This window comes from Aedes aegypti, chromosome 3, assembly GCF_002204515.2.
Source record: "Aedes aegypti strain LVP_AGWG chromosome 3, AaegL5.0 Primary Assembly, whole genome shotgun sequence".
In the NCBI taxonomy this organism is placed as follows: domain Eukaryota; kingdom Metazoa; phylum Arthropoda; class Insecta; order Diptera; family Culicidae; genus Aedes; species Aedes aegypti.
This window is the reverse complement of record NC_035109.1, coordinates 106,153,631-106,173,898: the sequence shown is the minus strand read 5'-3', so window position 1 is coordinate 106,173,898 and position 20,268 is coordinate 106,153,631. Positions and strand designations below refer to the sequence as shown.

General features: G+C 39.2%; 1 protein-coding gene across 6 annotated transcripts in view; it reads left to right on the top strand.

Annotated features, from left to right (window-relative positions):
• LOC5563620 (GTPase-activating protein) overlaps positions 1-20,268 on the top strand; it is a 187,287-nt gene that overhangs the window by 144,148 nt on the left and 22,871 nt on the right. For all 6 annotated transcript variants that reach the window (XM_021853714.1, XM_021853711.1, XM_021853713.1 and 3 more), the window contains one exon: positions 6,461-6,659. In XM_021853714.1, coding sequence (XP_021709406.1) covers positions 6,461-6,659 — 199 coding nt within the window. The remainder of the gene's footprint in view (positions 1-6,460; positions 6,660-20,268) is intronic.

Genomic DNA, 20,268 nt, shown 5'->3' with positions numbered 1-20,268 from the left:
AAAACAAGTTCATTCAAAGGCATTTCAATGATTTCCAGATGCATTGACCACTTTCGGAACATTCCGGGACTCTGGTGGATTCAGGGAAGTGGCCACATTTCGAATGATTCTGAAACTACCCTTGCGACACATCAAACTTCATGATTTTACAAAACAAGTTCATTCAAAGGCATATCAATGATTTCCAAACGGATTGGCCACTTTCTGGAACATACCGGGACTCTGGTGGATTCAGGGAAGTGGCCACATTTCGAATGATTCTGAAACTACCCTTGCGACACATCAAACTTCATGATTTTACAAAACAAGTTCATTCAAAGGCATTTCAATGATTTCCAAACGGATTGGCCACTTTCTGGAACATTCCGGGACTCTGGTGCCCTCAGGGAAGTGGCCACATTTCAAATGATTCTGAAACCATCCTTACGATACATCAAACTTCATGATTTTACAAAACAAAATCGTTCGAGAGGATATCATTGACTTTCAGTAACATTTAGTAATAGAAAAGTAGGTATTAGAGAAGGCAGCATTTAAAAGATCTGAAAATTTCGAATATATTAGTCTTATAACTCACAATATATAAATTGAATAAATGCAATACTAGTAAATGAATCTGCCAACCATTTAATTCTTTTGTTCTGTATCAACTGTAAAATTTCAACAATGCAAATATTGAAAAGAGTACAAATATTGAAGTATCATCTACAAAAATTCTGCTTTATTCAATCTATTTTTTCTTGCAAGTGTTGCAAATATCGAACATTTTTTCTACGCTACAGTTTCGACAAACAATCTCTCCACAGCCGCAGCACAATCTGTTTCCCCATGAATTTCGTCTTTTAGAGCATTTTTTACATCGTCGACTTTTCTTCAGGGATGCTTGATGCTTCAACTCCTTCTCTTCGGATTGTGCACATGAATGACAAATCACAAATTCTTTTCCAGTGCAATGTACTTTACACAGCTTCAATTTGCAGAACCTGCAGATTGCATCTGCGATACTGTTGCAGAATGGACAGATTTGCGTCAAGTGGCATCCATCAATGAAGTCGGTTATGTCTTTCGTGAGCTCAGCGCAGAGATGTCCGGTTTCTAACCGATCTCTCATGTAAGGAACCGTCAATTCCTCCGCCAAGCTCTGCAAAAATAATGATCGTCGTTCGTTTGAAGTTTTTCTCCAATCTGCATATACATGAGTGAATACGATGAAGGCGTTGAGGCAAGCGATGTCGATGAGTTCCATGAATATTTTCTTGGTCCATACACGGCTCCGTCGTGAAACCGTCATGTTCCGTGTCATTTGATCGCCTACGTCCACGGCACCTTTGGTTTTATTATAATACTGGATGACTGCTGGTTTTTCATCCACTCCATTCGGCTCATCAAACTCTTTGGTAGACAGCATTACTATTGGTTTCTTCCCTTTTTTCGCATAGTACGATGTGAGAGACTTTTGGCCATTGTATCCAACCAAAGCACTGCCGGGATCCCGATCTTTCGTTGCCAAAAATTCTGGTGGCATTGCTGGCTTGTTCGAGCGCATTGTACCGACGTATAATATTTGCTGTTCCCATAAGAAGTTAACCAAATCTGTACTGGTAAACAAATTATCCGCAGTCACTTCTCGCCACGTTCCGTGAAAGGGTGCGACAAGGTCTTTCACAACCCTCATACCTTGTCCTTTTTCTGGAACATTCCCTTGTTTACCAGTGTGTACTTGGATATTGATGATGTAACCATCAGCGGTGGCACATATCCAAATCTTTATCCCATATCTACCGGGTTTGCTTTTTATGTAAACTCTGATTGGGCAATCATTGAAATGCCTATGAATGAACTTGTTTTGTAAATTCATGAAGTATGATGTGTCACAAGAATGGTTTCAGTGTCATTTGTAATGTGGCCACTTTCCTGAGGGCACCAGAGTTCCGGAATGTTCCAGAAATTGGCCATACCGTTTGGAAATGATTGAAATGCCTTTGAATGAACTTGTTTTGTAAAATCATGAAGTTTGATGTGTCACAAGGATGGTTTCAGAATCATTCGAAATGTGGCCACTTCCCTGAGGGCACCAGAGTCCCGGAATGCTCCAGAAAGTGGCCAATCCGTTTTGAAATCATTGAAATGTCTTTGAATGAACTTGTTTTGTAAAATCATGAAGTTTGATGTGTCACAAGGATGGTTTCAGAATCATTCGAAATGTGGCCACTTCCCTGAGGGCACCAGAGTCCCGGAATGCTCCAGAAAGTGGCCAATCCGTTTTGAAATCATTGAAATGTCTTTGAATGAACTTGTTTTGTAAAATCATGAAGTTTGATGTGTCACAAGGATGGTTTCAGAATCATTCGAAATGTGGCCACTTCCCTGAGGGCACCAGGGTTCCGGAATGTTCCGAAAGCGGGAAATGCATCTGGAAATCATTGAAATGCCTTTGAATGAACTTGTTTTGTAAAATCATGAAGTTTGATGTGTCACAAGGATGGTTTCAGAATCATTCGAAATGTGGCCACTTCCCTGAGGGCACCAGAGTCCCGGAATGCTCCAGAAAGTGGCCAATCCGTTTTGAAATCATTGAAATGTCTTTGAATGAACTTGTTTTGTAAAATCATGAAGTTTGATGTGTCACAAGGATGGTTTCAGAATCATTCGAAATGTGGCCACTTTCCTGAGGGCACCAGAGTCCCGGAATGCTCCAGAAAGTGGCCAATCCATTTTGAAATCATTGAAATGCCTTTGAATGAACTTGTTTTGTAAAATCATGAAGTTTGATGTGTCGCAAGGATGGTTTCAGAATTATTTGAAATGTGGCCATGCAGGAGGAGATTCTTTCATCCCTTGCAATGATTCCAAGGGTTCCGAAATCTGCCCCGTGGCCTCTGGATGGCCAAACCATGTCCGTATTATAGTATATAGCAAGTATTACTTGTTTAGAATACGCTGTCCCTCGAAAATCATGATATTTTATATTCGTTATGTCAAAATAATCGAGGTTAGTTAAAATAGTGACTTATGCCACACCTACATCCGCCCCCCAGAAAAAGGGGGAGGGTCAAAAGGGGATCCTGGGCATACCATCTTTTAGCCACACTCTTCCCCTTGATGTTACTTCAAACAGATTGAAATTTGGTGGTCTAGTTTCCGAGAACGAGCCATTTGAAGCAATCAAGTCTCGTCCCGGGCTTTTGAGGGTTAATGTGTTTACTTCGGACAGCCGATTAGAAGGAAGACGTTGATTGAAATGTTGTAATATAAGAGAACGCATGGAAATCTCGTGGAATGTCTATGTTAGTTCAAAACATAAAAAATGGGGTATAGGTGTATCCACATAAAAAAATTAAACACTTTATTGAAGGATTCCGTTTGATTTCTCCCGATGAGTTATCAAACGTCATATCCGATTTTCTTATCAAATAACAAGCGGTGTAAATTCTACAGAGTAGAAATGCAATCGCTGTCCCAAGAACTAACATTGGAAATGTTGCAGTTATAATGTTGTCGAATCATAACATAACAGAGCAGAAAAAAATCAAGTAACAATAATAAAATGTTCTTTGTTTACATGTTACTTAAATTATTGTTCATTGAGACGCCTTAACAAATGTTAAAGGTAATAGAAATCGTAAATATAATTGTTAGTTTTTGAATTTATTGTTGAAAACGATAAACTTTGTGAAAAGTAAAGATACGTTTTTCAAAAACTGTTTCTGAATCTTTTTCTTTAATTTTAAATAAAAATAAATTTCAGCATACTGCTTATATTTGGTGGGAGTCAAACTAAAAAATATACACGACCTCATTTGTTTTAATTTAAAGTCTCTAGGATTTAATGAATCCCAACTATGTGAAATTCATTACCCACTTGCCCCACGGTACCCTATATAAATAATTTTTGGGGAAAATGGGGTGAAACGAGCTCTTTCAGTCAAAGGCACTAAATAAAGTGTTCTCCATCTCATTACCCAGATTACTTTACAATAGAAGAATATATTTAGTTAACCGCTATCTGTAAAATTTACAGAAAAAATGTATTTTCAAGCAAGCTTTTAATATGCGAATATTTTAGAATTTGACGTGGTATTCGTATTTTTGGACATGGGAAGAGGCTGGTTCAGTGGCACGCCACTGAATGAAGGTAATTCCATTTTGCCTTATGCAGCTGGGAGGTCTACGTTAGTTGAACATATAACGAAAGGAAACATAATAATTTAAAATGTAATACGTTAAAATAGACCACTTTTCTGATTCTTGTATACATGATACCAAATATAATTAAGGACATATAGGAAGGAATCCCTGTAATGGCAGTGAAAATGGCTTCCTCACATATACAAACACATTTCTGGATGTCCACATAATTTCTCAAAATATTTCACTTACCTACACTAAGTTCACTCCCAAATTGCTAACGAGACATCAGAACACAATTACCTTACGATTTCCGTAGTTTTAACACTAGTAGCTGGTGGAAATTCCATGAACCGTGCTAATTTTCAACACGGACGTTTAACTTTGCTACAATTGTTTACACTTATCCGCCTGCGAACGAAGAACACTTTACCACTTCCGCTAAACGTAGAACCTCCAACACAGTTTACTGTCACTACTTGTTAATTAAAAAACAATTACTGGTGGATTTCCGATGAAAACAACTTAAAATTTCACCAAACCGTGCTAAAAACAATCACTTGATCACAGCAATTCGCTTTTTTTATTTTTCTAATTTTACGCCGGCTGCTCGCTTGCAGGGCTGTCAGAAACGTTGATGGTTATGTACGACATCGAGCAATCTTATTTAGTCGAAGGAGAAATACTCAAATTGAAGTAGCAATTACTGGCAACAACGTCTTATCAATTATAATTTCACTATTACCAGCAAATAGGAGAATATTTTTTGTGTACCACTACTTTTATACAGTTATTAGTGGATTCAAAGGAGTTTCACCTTAAATCATATAAGTGGGAACATTCCTTTTAAATTTAAAAAGTGGAATGACGATTGTAGACTAAATTGTAGAGCCCTAAAAACATAGATTTGAGGTAAATCGTATAGAATGAACATTGTTTAAATTTGTAAATATTTTAAAAATTAGTGACCCCAGTATAATTAAAAAATCAGCCATTAACCTTTCGGTTGATGGGCGAATTTTGGTAACGCGAGTAGTTGCGTACATCGCTCTTGCGACCTAGATCAAACATAGAAAAACCATCTTCGATAAAGCTATTTAGGTGATCTTGGGCTGACATGCGATGGTTATCCCGTTCCCGAGTTCCGTTACCAGGCGGCGCTAGTGTACAAATATCTCAGGAGCTTGACCGATCACTTAGAAATATGGCTTATCCCGTAGGTTTGTTCAGTAGTTCAAATGCTATCTTTACTTAAGCCTTGAAATTGGAGATTGGCTAAATAATGATAGCCCTTGAGCTACTGAACAATTCCGCTGAAGATGTCATCTTTCTTAATGGTCAGGATCCTGAGATATTCGCAAAACAAAAATTTCATGCTCACTACCTAAGAAACATTAGTAGCTTAATGACGGTTTATTCCGCTTAAATTACCAAGGTTTGTTTAACTCTTATTCCTCTAAAATGTTTGTTGGGTAGTGCCGCCTGGTGGCAAAATCTCAAATCTCTTGGTTTGAATAAGGACTCAAGCACTATTTGAGCTTCTGAACAAGTTTACCGAAGGCGCCATCTTTCAAAGTGGTCAGGCTCCAGAGATATCTGCAAAACAAAGGTATCACGGTCACTAGCGCAGCCTGGTGGCAAAATTTGGAATCAACTTGCTCGAGCAATGATAGCCCTTGAAAAACTGAACAACTTTGTCGTGAACGCCATCTTTCTTCATGGACAGAACCCTGAGATATTATTATTATTATTATTATTAGCTTTATTAGGGAGATTTTCAGCCCGTCGCTGATTCATCTCCATACCCTGAGATATCCGCAAAGCAAAAAAAAATACGCTCACTCGTGCCACCTAGCGGTCTAATCAGATATCGCTTCAACTTCAGAATAACTTTACTGAAGACCCCATGTTTCGAAATTATTTGTATTTTGAGATATATTGATTTCAAATTGTAGTCTATTCGAACCGTATATAGTGTTCATTATTATGCGACCTCTATGTACATTTATTGATTTTATAATATATAAATCACATATAAATCAGAGCTGTTGTACAAAGTACAACAGCGCGATTTTCCGAAGGTTAAGGGGAAAATGTGAAGTCTTGAACATTTTTACATTATGAATGCACCATTTCAAGTCTTTAATTCAGCGACGTCTAAATAAGTCCGACTACGGGTTCCAATCTACCCACTGTGCAGTGGGCGAACAGTGCGCCATTTACCTGTATCTCAAGACTTACGATCAACCATATATCTAACGCTTGAATCGTTTTCCGTCCTCTCTCTCTCTCTCCCTGAACCAACATCTGCAACTTCAACAACGATCAACAGGATGATGACCAAACGGGCCCAAGGTCGGAAGCGCTTCGGCCGGCGGAACTTCAAGCAGCGCTACTTCCGGCTAACGACCCAGTCGCTCAGCTACGCCAAGGCAAAGGGAAAGCGACCGATCTGTGATATACCGCTGGCGGAGATTCTGGCCGTGGAGCGGCTCACCGAGCGGAGCTTTAAGATGCAGAACATCTTTCAGGTGAGTACCACGATTTGATGCGATCTTCGGTTGGTGTTTCTAGCGTGGAACAATGAACGGATGTCGAACGGGGTTATGGAAAGATGGGTGTCCCAGTTGTTCAGCTGATCGGAAAAAAGAAGTCGGTATAGGCCGAAAAGCTGAAATCTAATTGGATTTCAATTGTAGTGACGTTTGTAGTAAAAAGCTAAACACGAAGACTTTTGGTCAAATCTGCTGGTACACCTAACTGAAAACATGGCAATTTGAACCAATTTTTTTGATTTCAAATCGAGAGGGATTCGCGATAAGGGCCTATCTGACAAATCAATAACAATGAGAAAATAACCAATGAAATTTTCATGTGCAATTTTTAATCCCAATTGGAGAAAATATACTCCAACTTTAACTATTTCACTTTAAGGGGGCAGGATCCGTCATTGATTTCGGAATTTTCAAAAGCAGTTTTTTCGTTCAAAATCAAGAAAATGTACTGGAAAATGTGTTCACTGTATTCTATTCTCCAACCGAAACACAGTGAACACATTTTCATCGAATGATTTTTAGTTTTGAACAGAAAAACTGCTTTTGAAGTTTCGATGATGACGATGATTACGATGACGGAGCGTTGATCGTTAATACACATTTCATAAACCTAGTTTCAAAATCTTCATCAATACCACACACATCTCCTTCAATTTTCCTAGCTACTTCGTAATAAAAAAATATTATAAGGTTTCGCCTTAAACGCACTCAAGAATGCCAGTATCGCCCAATGTTATGAGCCTGTAATCGATATTATTTTCAGTGTCGCCTATTACTTTTGCGCCGTGTTTTCATTATGGTTACCACATACCGGCGTTTCAACGGACATTTGGCATCTCAGACAGTTATGTTTCGCTACCAGTCATCTTTCGCTACCACAAATCATATAATCAAGGTATTTAGAAGGGAGGTAATTCGATGTGTCAAATGGAGCATTCCGCCATATTGGAAAAAAAACGGTGACAGCTGGCAGGTTCTTATGCTCGATCAGGTCAGCAAGCCATGAAACCAAAAAAAAGGTTTTTCCCCTCCATCTAATTTGTTTTCGAAAACGTCAGTTCTGTTTTCAGTTTTAAATTTGCTGGAACGCTTCCAGAATAATGTACACACCCAGCATCATACCATTCACGAATAACAAAAAAAAACTGCGGTTCAAGTGGATTTTCAATTATCGCGCGAACCACACCGTCAGAACGTAGTTGCAGTAAAGGAAAATCCCAGTGTAGTTCAAAATACAACAGCGAGATAATTGCAGTGTAAATGAATAAATTTGTGAATATTGGCAACCGGAATGCATTCGAGAAATTCAATTCCATTTTATTGAGTAATATATATTACAGTTACAGTTAATCGTGTGACCGGCTCCCGTTCAGAGTAAGAACTAGCGCAGTACATACTCGAAAGATTCATCGGTCAAGTCGTGTTTCATTGCGATCTGTCTGTTACGATTAAATTTCTTAGCTTAGCTTAGACTGTTTGCCTCTGCATCTCCACAAAGGTTACTGGGAGGGATGTTTGTTAATGGGGAGGATCGTTGGGTCACAGGATTCACTTTGATAAGCGATCAGACCATGATAAATAATTATTTGTGAGACATAAACATGCTTATATAGGGGGGTATGTAGCCTTGAGAAAACGCTTTCGCTTCATAAGCGGAAGATCATGGGTTCGATTCCCAGCCCTTCCACAAAAAACCCGTCCAGCCACCAGAAGACGCCTCACGGAGGACCGTGCTTTGGGGAGCACATCCATCCTCCGTCAGTATCAGATGGTGACTGAGACAAACTGACCCTCTTCGCAGGCAGCTAGCCTCACTAATAGCAGAGCTCTCTCCTACCTGCTCGGTGTGAGAGTAAAAGAGTAGGAGAGAGTAAAACTAGATGTAAATATAGATAAGTTGAAAATAGATCTGTATTGGTAAAGAAGCTACAAGATCATCTGAGTCCGGCAGTAGTGGCCACGAGCACGGAGTGCCTTTAAAAAAAACATGCTTATGTGTTAATATAATATTTTCATTTGATATGAACAATATCTATGTAGAGAAAAATTATGCCGACATTTGAGGTGACGAACCTTTCAGAGTATGTTGAATAAAGTGAACCTTTCACAAGTCTACACTTGTAGTGTCGAAGCATTAAAAGTTTTTTTTTTTAATTACAAAAATAAAGGTAAAAAGAAAATGAAGTTTAAAAAACAATTTAGACATAAATAATTTATGAATCAGAGTTTATGTCGACACTCACAGTGACGAACCTTTCAAAGTTTGTTGAAAAATCATATTTACGTCTCACCGTTGCACAATGGTCGGGCTCCATATAAAGGGGCGGCCAAAACTATCAAAAACATTTTTTGAGATTTTTATGTTTTTTATCATTTTAAAATATACCTCATGTATTATATTTTTATGATCCTTATTTGAAATTGACCTAAAATTTAAATTTCTATGATTTTTATGACGGCAAACTGGCTGAAGTCAAAAAATAGAAAAATAAAATAAAGTACAAAATTTATAATTTAGGAATGCAATATTTCCCCAAAGTTACGCACTATCTGAAAGCTTATGGTTCAATACTTATATCGAGCATGAGGATGAAAAAAAATATTTGGTTGGAGTTTGAATACTATTCAATATTACACTTAAGTAATTTTGATGATTTTTAACATGAAAAACAACTCTTGTCGCGTCATGTCGCCGCCATTTCGAATATTGCACATCAAAATGCATCCTTAGATCTTACAAAAAATGTTTAAATTTTTTGCAGAAATTTGCTGATTTGCAAGTTAAAAATATTTGAATAATTCAATATTTTCATATATTTTGAAGATATTTTTCATACAAAGTTTATTTAAAATATATTTCATCACTGTCCATACACATTTTGATCAAACTCGGTCAAATACAAACGAGAAATGTGCTTTCAGCCCAGTTTGATAACATTTTTCAAAAATGTTACGTAATATGTGAATAACCCCTTCTGAAACAATAAAAACGCCAAATAACATATCAGGTTAATATATATCTCATCGATTAAAACTAGTTTTGGCCAAACTTCATTTTTTTCCGACCATTGTGCGTTGTAACGATTAAAGGTGCAGTCATACATGTTTTATATATTAGAAATAGTAGCATGAAACGAGCTCACCAATTGATCCGTCATCCTTGAGCAGCAATCATCCACTTCAGCTTCACTCGTTTGCTCAGCTATATAAAAGCACTAAGAGAAAATAGGCGCGCGACCCGAGAGGGAAAACATCTGACGACTGCTCGGGATTTCTTGACGCACTGCCCAGGAGCAAGCGTCAACGTCGAAAGATCAAAAGGAACTAATCGAACGTGGCAGTTTTTCACTTTCACTCGACCGACGCGCGACATGTTTGATCCTGCCCTCAGCGCCGGCCCCGCAGGAGCAAGCGTCAAGGTCGAAGGATCAAACAGAACTCTCTGTCTGTTACGATTAAATTTCTTTGCTAAAAAGTAAGAACTCTGGTTAGTTTATGGTAGTGTCGATAATTTTAAAAGCTCCTCATCTTTTGAATTCCGTTGATCAGCCGATGGTATGCGATACCGTGAAATTTCGGCGATCTTCTTCTTTCTATTGACATACCTTTGCCGTGTGTCTACGGGTAAGAGCCTTCATTTGCTCATGCGGTTCTTCTGCTGGTCCCCTGGATGAAAGCAACTCTAAACTAGATTTTTTGAGTTTACGGAATTCATTTGTCATCTGAAAACAACAAAATTATAAGTAGATGAAAAAACCGAATTTAGTACTATACCATTTAATTCCACTAGAGTGGAAAATAAATTCGGTTTTTTCATCTACTTATAGGTATTCTACTAAACAGCTCGAAGATTTATTAACAAAATTTTACTCATATTTAGGATAATACTATCAAAGAACTTACTTGCAAATGCTTTGAGTTTTCCTTCTCATTATGGTCGTGATGAACCAATAATAAACAATCCTATGGGAACGATAGCAACCACTAGAGTGAAAAATCACATCAACAAACTCGCCGACTCGTCAGCTGTCATTTTCCACCCCCACATCCCCGCATCCACTCAATGTGCGATTGGCATCCACTGACTGCTTAAATTGCTGTACCTTTCTTCAATATACCTTGCATATAATCACCATACCAATTTTGTTCATATAGGTATGGACCTGGGAGGGAGGCACCGATACTACACACGAAATATGACACATTTTTTTTTTTCAAACTGCAAGAAAACTCCAGCTTGCCAACGACAATCAAGGCAGACTTGATGAAAATCGCTAGTTTTATTTTGTTGTGTATCTTCGAACTTTTCGGACAAACATGAAAAGAGGGCCAAAGTTTTCTATGCATTTTATTTTCGTTTTTATTAGAAAAAGTAAAATTATGCGTATTTGAATACTTTATATTCAATCAGAATAAAAGGTGCTATCGTGACATTACTTTTGAATAAGCATGAATAGCTTATCAATCGATTTTTCGTCACATTTGATGAGATGCAAAAATATGTTTTGATCAATTACGCGCTTTTTCCATGTTTGTCCGCTGGGCTCACAGTGACAGTTCGTGACAGCAGAATCTCGGCTCACTATGACGTACAGAAATTTCGTATCGGTTTCTCCCTCACAGGTATGGACCATAGCGCCATAGTTTAACACAATATATTTTCATGTTGGTGAAACATTTCATCATAAACGTTATATTTCAAAAGACAAATATTTTGTTTCTTACTACATCATAAAACAGATTGGAAATCTGAAAAAAAAATACATATTTTGAAGTTACTTAGAAATTGGGGGATGCGAACTGAAAATCAACAAGCAGTCAGGCTGCTGTCAAACAAAAATGTTCATGAAAATGATCCGAGTATGCGTAGGTTGGTTCGATGATGATTTCATAACGCTAAAAAAATTTATTCAATTTATATAACACAAAGACTGCCAACTATTAAAAAAGGTTGTGCTTAGTCCAAATTATGCAGAATTTTTTACCAACTTTTCTCAAACATGTTTTTAATTGACATACGGTCAGAAACTTTCCAATTAAGTCTGTTTATTGGATTTATCGCCTGCATTGAATTAATTATGCTTTGTGCAAAACATTTTAAGGGTTTACTTTAAATGTGGTTTCCTGCGAGACAAGCAAACAAACAACGGTTAGCACTCGTGGACAAGATTGTGTCCAATTTTAACGACCTAAATATTCTAGTCCGCACCCCCTAGAAATGCTAGGACATTTTCAAATGGGTTTCCAGTAGTACTCGATATGTGGTAGGACACTCGAAAAGATATTTTCCCTGTGTAACACAAGCTAACCGTGAAAAAATCTCAATGAACAACTGAAATGACTAAGTTCTAGTCTGATTAAATATCCAGTGGGTAACAATCTAACACCTCCGCAAATGAAGCAATTAAAACCGATTTAACGTGAATTGAAGCCTACCTACGCGCCGCTAACGTTCAAGACTGCCGCATCGATTAGTTGAGTAGCTACAGCAGTGCACATTCTATCACGCAATATTCGGCGCCAGCGGCTTCGTATCGGACTTACACGAGGCGTGAATATTTAAATGCCCTTCGGTATATGCAAAACTGTGTTTATGCACCACTCGAATCTACGAAAAGAAGTCCCTTCGAATACAAAAACCAAAAGCAACTCATTTATGATTTATGCTGCCGAGAGAAAAACAAAGGCCTCCAGTAGAGTTTCACCAATCACGTCAATGAGTTCGCAACATAATGGTGGGAAATTTGAACCCCTCTTCTGGGGTCTTCAACTCAGCTGTACTTAACTGTCGCCCTTACTATGGGCAATTTCCGTATAGTCTGGCGGCCAAAAATATTTGTGTCGTCTTATATCACATTTATGAGTTTTGTGATGATGTTTTATTTTAGGACTTACAAAGTTAAGATTATATTGATCACTTAGCGATTTCCAAATATTCTCTAGAACAATCTTTAGCTGTTATTAAAGAGAAAATTGTGAGAAATATTGAAAAACTGTCAAAAAGCCCTATACGAAAGAAGTGAAAATGTTCTTCTTGGCGTAACGTGCCTACAGAGCCAGATTCGCAGCTTAGTGTTAGTTTTGAGCATTTCAACAGTTATTAACTGCTAGCTTTCTATGCCAATTCATTATTGTTGTACTTATGTGTATAACGTGCGGCAGGTACGAAGATGCTCTATGCCTTATGAAGTCGAGAATGTTTACGAAAAAAAAAATCGAATGCCGGGACTGGAACCTATGATCCTCAGCTTCGTCTTGCTGAATAGCTGCGCGTTTACCGCTACAGCTATCGGGCCCCTTCAAAAGTGCAAATACGTGCGGCACAAATGTTCACGCTCTTTTAGTTTAAGTCTGCGACGAGTTTGAACACAAAACAATGGAATGCATAATGTTTCGATAAAAATCAAATATATTTTTCAGTGTTCTTCTACGCATATTTATCACGCGGTCTATAAGGTATGCATAGAACATGGGACAAGTAGGCGTAGAAGGGCAGTTTAGGTTTGCCCGTAAATAAAGTACTTATTTTTATTTATGCTCTGATATTTCATGAATATCTCAAAAGAAGTATTATCTTCGAAATTATGAATAAGAAAAACCTATCAGAACAAGTATTTTTTTCCGATTGTTGACCATCTGATCGCTCATAGTGACCCTGCGCGTAGGTTTCGCAAGCGCATACGCCCTGAGTGCTCCATAAATATAAAATAATAATTATTAAAATGCTAACAATTGGATTTCTGTGGCGCTGTCGGTCGGTTCTCGCCAATGGCAGTAGTTTGTTACCAGGTCGTAAAATCGCGCCAATAAGGCCCCGTATAATTGTATGGCTTTTGTTGTCGTTGATGGAGGAGAGGTGGGAGGTGTTTCTTCGCATAGTGGGTTTTCCCGCTTTCGACGAACGTAAAGCACCGTGAATGAGTCGTCCTGGGAAAATATTAATGAGTAATGATTGGGCAATTGATGCTTGGGTTCAATTGGAAGCCAAGAGTCCAAACGATTCATTGTGATTTATATGGCGAAAGGGTTAGGGTTTGATGATGAACAGATGCGTTGTATTGATGCGGTTGCCCGTGTGAAAATTTTGAGTGGAATTTTCTGATAGTGAGACAGTTAGGTTGGGTCATCAAATTGATTGCAGACAATGTCGTCATGAGTGAAAGGTTTTTTTTTATTTCGATTTTTACTGTTTTTTAAATAACTGATAGCATTTGGAAGAGGCTTTCGAAAGTCCATTAATGTCCTTGAGGGTACTTAAAGATCCGTGATCGTTACGGACCAAAGGTCTACAGAAGTCCCTAAAGGTTCGCTAAGGTCTACCACGAAAGTTTACAATCGCCTAGATGTTGACTAATACTGATTTTACATTGCGCTATACTTATGCATATTATAGAACACCACCAAAATAAATAAAGCTTTTAAATATATAACGTACACTACCCACCATAAGTATGGAAGCGCATAATCTAGTAATGCAACACCCCAGTTGAATATTTCAGTACACCCAAAAAAGTTTACCATCTCCCAAAAATTATAGTATTTATTATGTAATATCTCGTAATCCTTACTAGCAACAAAGTTGCGATCTTCAGAGAAGTTATGCAAAAGCTTTATGGCGTTCATTAGTAAACGCATCGTTCATCGAATTCGCGATTTTGTCGCTACTTGGCGCTAGTGTGCATATAATTTGGTCATATTCTAGCAGGCTCTAACTCATGATCCCGACCTCCTAGAAAGTTCGTGTCTTCAGCAAAGTTGTTCAGAGGCTTAAAAAGCTTAACAGATGTCCGAGGCAGCATTGTTTGGCAATAAATTTTGTCGCTATAAGGCGCTAGTGTGCATGTAAACATGGTCATATTCCAGTAGACTCTAGCCCATAATCCTTACCACCTAGAAAGAAATGAACTTTCAAGGAGATCAGGATCATGGGCTAGAGTCTATTGGAATATAATCAAATTTACAAACACACAAGCGTCACGTAGTGGAAAAATTGCAATTGCATATACTTAGCAATTAGATTAAATGGACAAATTGATGTGAAATTTTGCGAAATAGTTACACGTCGTCTCGGTGAGAATCGAACTCACGACTCCATGTTCACAAGATAGGACACTTTACCCCTATACCACAAGAGGACTCACGGACGTAGAAGTTAACATGAATTCCATTTCAGCTCAATAATCTCGTGGTCCTCTTTCGCAAAGCGCACCTATTCCAGAAAATTTAGATGCCCATCCAAACCCAACGTTTGTATAAACAATACCTAGCCGGGAGCGCATTATTTATTAGGTATCAGGTATCAGAAGGCCGGCTCCACAGGCACGTTCCCCACCAGTTGGGAGATTTGTACCATCGCCATATTCGAGCCTATTTCATCATCTACCCGATGGGAGAGGAAAGGGAAAGGAAAGATGGAAGGAAATAGGAGTGGGTTCCCTTGAAAAGGGAAGATCGCATAAGCGAAATGAAAGCATGTAGCTCCATACCACAATGGGTTCGAACAGCGCCCTAAAAAAAAGGTACTGCAAAACGCATGAGCGTAAAGAGAGCCTATAGCTCATTACCACAGCGGGTTAAGAATAACATAATGTCCTGAAGATTCAGGCTTCTGAATTCAGTTTCACTTAATAAGTGTTTACCAAGTAATTGGAATCGCATTTGCAAAAAAACTGGACAGTTACATTTCAGGTGATACGAAGTTCCATAATCGGAGTCACAAAGTTGTATAGTTCTATCACACACAAATTATTCAACACGCTGAATATTTGCCATGTGATAGTTGAGTCGGCAGTGACCTGTCAACGCGCTGACCAAGAGACTGCAATTCTGATTTGACAGATTTGTTAAATACACCCTTGGAGATGGCTCAGTAATGTACAATTTTGTTTGACGACATGACTCCAAACTATTCCAATATTGCTTGTGCCGAGTTGCCGCCCAAGAGTTTATCTTAAGCTTCACCCAGCACTTCGAAATTGGAATAGCCGGCTCAGGGCCTTAAAATCATGCGATGCTCCATCGCGAGCTAGCTCATCAGCTAATTCATTTCCAGCGATGGAAGAATGGCCAGGTAGCCATACAAGGTTTACAGAGTTGCCTAAATTCAGTTCCTCAATTTGAGTTCGACATGCGATAACAAGCTTCGACCTTGAGTTGGCCGAAGCGAGAGCTTTTATAGCAGCCTGACTATCTGAACAGAAGTATATGACTTTACCCATTACGCGCTGTTGAAGTGCTGATTGCACTCCACACATAAGAGCAAATATTTCCGCCTGATAAACGGTGCAGTTTCTACCAAGTGAGTTAAACTGATTCAGCCTTAGCTCACGAGAATATACTCCTGCACCAGCTCTACCTTCAAGAAGGGAGCCATCAGTGTAACATACTATATTGTTTGATATACTTCTTTCCAAACAGCCAGACGTCCACTCTTCCCGTGAAGGGAATTGTGTGGTAAATGTCCTGTAAGGAAAGTGACAAGCAATTGTGAGATCACTTGGAGCAAGGACAATTTTGTCCCAATTTACCAAAAGTGGAAACAACGAAGTGTGTGTAGATCTACGATTCCCTGGATTTTTCTCCAGACATCGCCATTAAGCACATCCTTTGAAGATGGCCCAATTTTGATTGGATTGTTCTCACTTCGCCCTTTTGCCACCACACAAGACATCCATATGCCAATATTGGTCGAACAACTGTTGTGTAAATCCATTTAATATATTTGGGTTTGAGGCCCCAAGTTTTACCAAAGGTTCGCCGGCATTGACCGAAGGCCATGCAAGCTTTTTTGACTCTGAAATCAATGTGAGGTGTCCATGAAAGTTTGGAATCTAGGATGACTCCGACATACTTTACTTGATCAGTCACATTAATCTCAGTGCCAAAAAGACGTAAAGGTCGAATTCCATCGCGGGTTCGTCTTTCCGTAAACAGAACAATAGATGTTTTATTCGGGTTAACCGAAAGGCCATATTGGCGACACCAACTCTCGACTACCTGAAGAGCACTTTGCATCAGGTCGAATAAGGTGCTTATGCACATACCAACTATCAGAGCTAGATAGTCGTCGGCAAATCCATATGTTGGAAAACCGCTATTATTGAGTTGCCTCAATAGCGTATCTGCTACGAGATTCCACAAAAGTGGTGACAAAACTCCCCTTGAGGGCATCCGCAAACACTCAATTTTCGAATCGCTGCTTGATGCAATGTCGAGAAGAGATGTCGGTTTTTGAGCATTTGATGAATCCAATTGGTAATCATTGTAGGTAGCCCATGGTTTCGTGCGGCTTCCAATATGGCATCGAAAGACACGTTATCAAAGGCACCCTCATTATCCAAGAAAACACCCAAGCAGGATTGCTTCTGAGCGAATGCTTTCTCGATATCGTATACAACTTTGTGTAAAAGAATCACAGTGGACTTTCCAGATTGATAAGCATGTTGATTCACGTGAAGAGGCATGTTTGCCAAATAAGCATCACGGATGTGATGATCGATAATGCGTTCCAGACATTTCAGAAGAAAAGAGGTCAGACTGATTGGTCTAAAACTCTTCGCTTCTTCATAAGACGCACGTCCTCCTTTCGGGATAAACTTTACAGTAATATCACGCCAGGATTTGGGAATGTACCCGGTAGCAAAACTGCTTACAAGTAGCTTTTTCAAAACATGTTTGATAAACTCAAATCCCTTTTGGAGCAGAACAGGATAAATCCCATCCGCTCCTGGAGATTTGAAAGGAGCAAAACTATTAAGTGCCCATTGAATCGATTCAGTAGTTACGATACTGCGAGCCGAGACCAGAGACTCGTAACTACATGAAAAGACATTTGGTTCATCCGTAGATGCTATGTCCACACATCTGGGGAAGTGTGTATTGAATAAACATTCTAAAACTTCTTCATCGGAAGAAGTAAAGTCACCATTAGGTAAGCGAATTTCGTTCACTTGGAAATCCTTAGGTTTTGCAAGGATTTTGTTCAGCCGACTGACTTCACTCACACTGGAAACATTTGCACAAAGGGTTTTCCAGCCGGATCGTTCAGCAGAACGAAGAACCTTCTTGTAAGCCTTGCGAGCCGACTTGAACGACTCTGATCCAGCTGAACGGCGTCTGTTCCAACTCCTTCTACATTGTTTCCTGAGTCTAGCCAGATCGGAATTCCACCATGGGGTCCCTCTTGTAGTCTTTACAGACCGCAGAGGACATGCTTCTTCAAAAGCTTCCATAATGTAGGATGTTGTAGTATCAACGGCATCATCCAGATCACTTGGATTTTCAATGGACGGAGAATATCCATGAAATTTGGTCGCAACCAATTCAATATAGAGTTCCCAGTTCGTTGAGCGGGGATTCTTAAAACGCAAAGTCTGCGCAGTTACATTTGAATGTTCAAAGAAGATGTAGCGATGATCAGATAATGATTCCTTATCTGATACATGCCAATTCGTCAACTCGTGACTGATTCTATTCGAGCAAAGCGTCATGTCTAACACTTCTTCTCTATTAGAAACCATGAAGGTTGGGCGATTGCCTATGTTAAGTAATCCAAGGTCTGTACTACTTAAGTATTCCATCAGACTGGAGCCTCTCAAATTGATATCTGAGCTGCCCCAGATGATGTGATGAGCATTGGCATCACTGCCCACAATCAGCGGAAGGCCTTTTGTTACGCAGTGTACGACAACTCGTTTGAAGTCATCCGTTGGGGATGGTTCATCATGTGGTAAATATACCGAACAATAGACGTATTTCCTGTTGAGGTCACCAACAGAAACATCGATTGTGACAGCACATACATCTGCGGTAGTTAACTCAGAAATGAGTGTAGCAACGATTGCTTTATTAACGAATACGCATGCGCGGGGCATGGAGCGTGAGTTTACCATTTCAAGTTTGCTGAAAGTAGCAAAAACTGGGTCCACAAGGTTACCTAGATAGAAGTTTCCTCTACGAAAGTAGGGTTCTTGAACTAGCGCCACTTGGGCTGCATCATTTTGCATGAGTCTGCAAAGATTTATCGTTGCTGTTCTTTTATGCTGAAGATTGATCTGAGCTAACCTAACCGTAGCCACTACCCAAACTAGGCAGGATTAAGCTTTTTGCAATCTCAGCACGAAAAAGACTAGCAACAAAAAAACCAGATCGGTATCTATTTAAAGTCACCAAAGGCGTAAGAGCACAGAATACACTGTGTAAAATGCATTATTCGAATCCATATAGGTGATAATTTAAATTAAATGTCAACATATTCATAATCCCACCCTTCTTAAGCCTCACGATAGAGACTGAAGAAGGGCAGCCGATTATCTCGGAAAAACACAAGGTCACCTGCACCACTGTGGAGGGCGCCCTGGTACCCCACAGGCTCCGTTAGCGGTTAGGTTTTATTTAGACCCCCTAACCATTCATTCCTAGGCACGGTACGCATCACACCATAAATTAGGGGTCACCTGTGAGGTGGACTTTTACCACCGGAACAGGCAGTCCGTAGTGTTAATTCTTGGCCAGTTGAAACAACCGCTACCGACACTACGCGGCTATCTAGGCTGCTCGGGAAAAGGAGGTTAATATTGATGATTAACTCCTGACGTGCCCAAGCAGCCGATGATTAAATCCTCTACTCCATTCTGTATAACATGTGACTGCAATGGTATTGCTTATTTGACAATCATTATGTAAAAAATGAAATGATTGAAACCTCAAAAGTATAAAATATTTTAAACGGTGAAAAAATCTTTTGAATTTGAAATCGAATATTTTGAAAGTCAAATCAAATATCAGCACTTAATAACAAAGGTCTAGAAAATATCAAGTCTAAGGATCTTGATGTAGTCCGGTTTGAAATTTACAGACATCCGGGAATTGGAAAACTGATTTTGAATGGACACCCTGCTTTTCGAACTTTGTTTGGTAGGACACCCATGGGCATGTAAAGTCTAAAGCCTGTGATCCATGGATTCTTTGGAGGAACAAGAACATTGGTACAAATCAATAAAACACTTCGTTCGCTCATATGAATGGGTGAGGATCAGTGCCATCTTAAACGAAAACTTTGAAAGTTTACTGACTATGGCAGTAGATAAGAAGGAATTTACGCCAGAAAGTTGAGGTATGAATCAAAGCACCTGTTGCACTCAACAAATCTTGAAGTAACAAATGGTTTTTCTAATGATAACAATCTTCTAAATCACGTAACTCTGCGTGATATTCTTGAAGCTATAAATTGTGAGTAGATCTCCAATAGACAAAATATCGTTTGACGAACCAATTCAATTTAGGTTCCAGGTATCTAAATTGCACAAATCTCATGAATCACCCTCAGAAACCTTTTCCGATGAAGACAATCGTCATTCTTCACACAAATGAAAAAATAGCTTCCATTCATATCTTTTCCCCCAAACAATTTCACCCGATTAGAGAGTTGCGTGTGAGCCGGGGCGATGCGTGGGATACCATCCCACAAGACGGCAGAGTACGGCGCCCACTAAAGGGCAAACAACTCATTTGCTGTCATCTTCGAGGAGGCTTTTGCCAGTAGCAAAGCAGTCGTCAGATAATAACGCCCCAAGTGATTATCGGA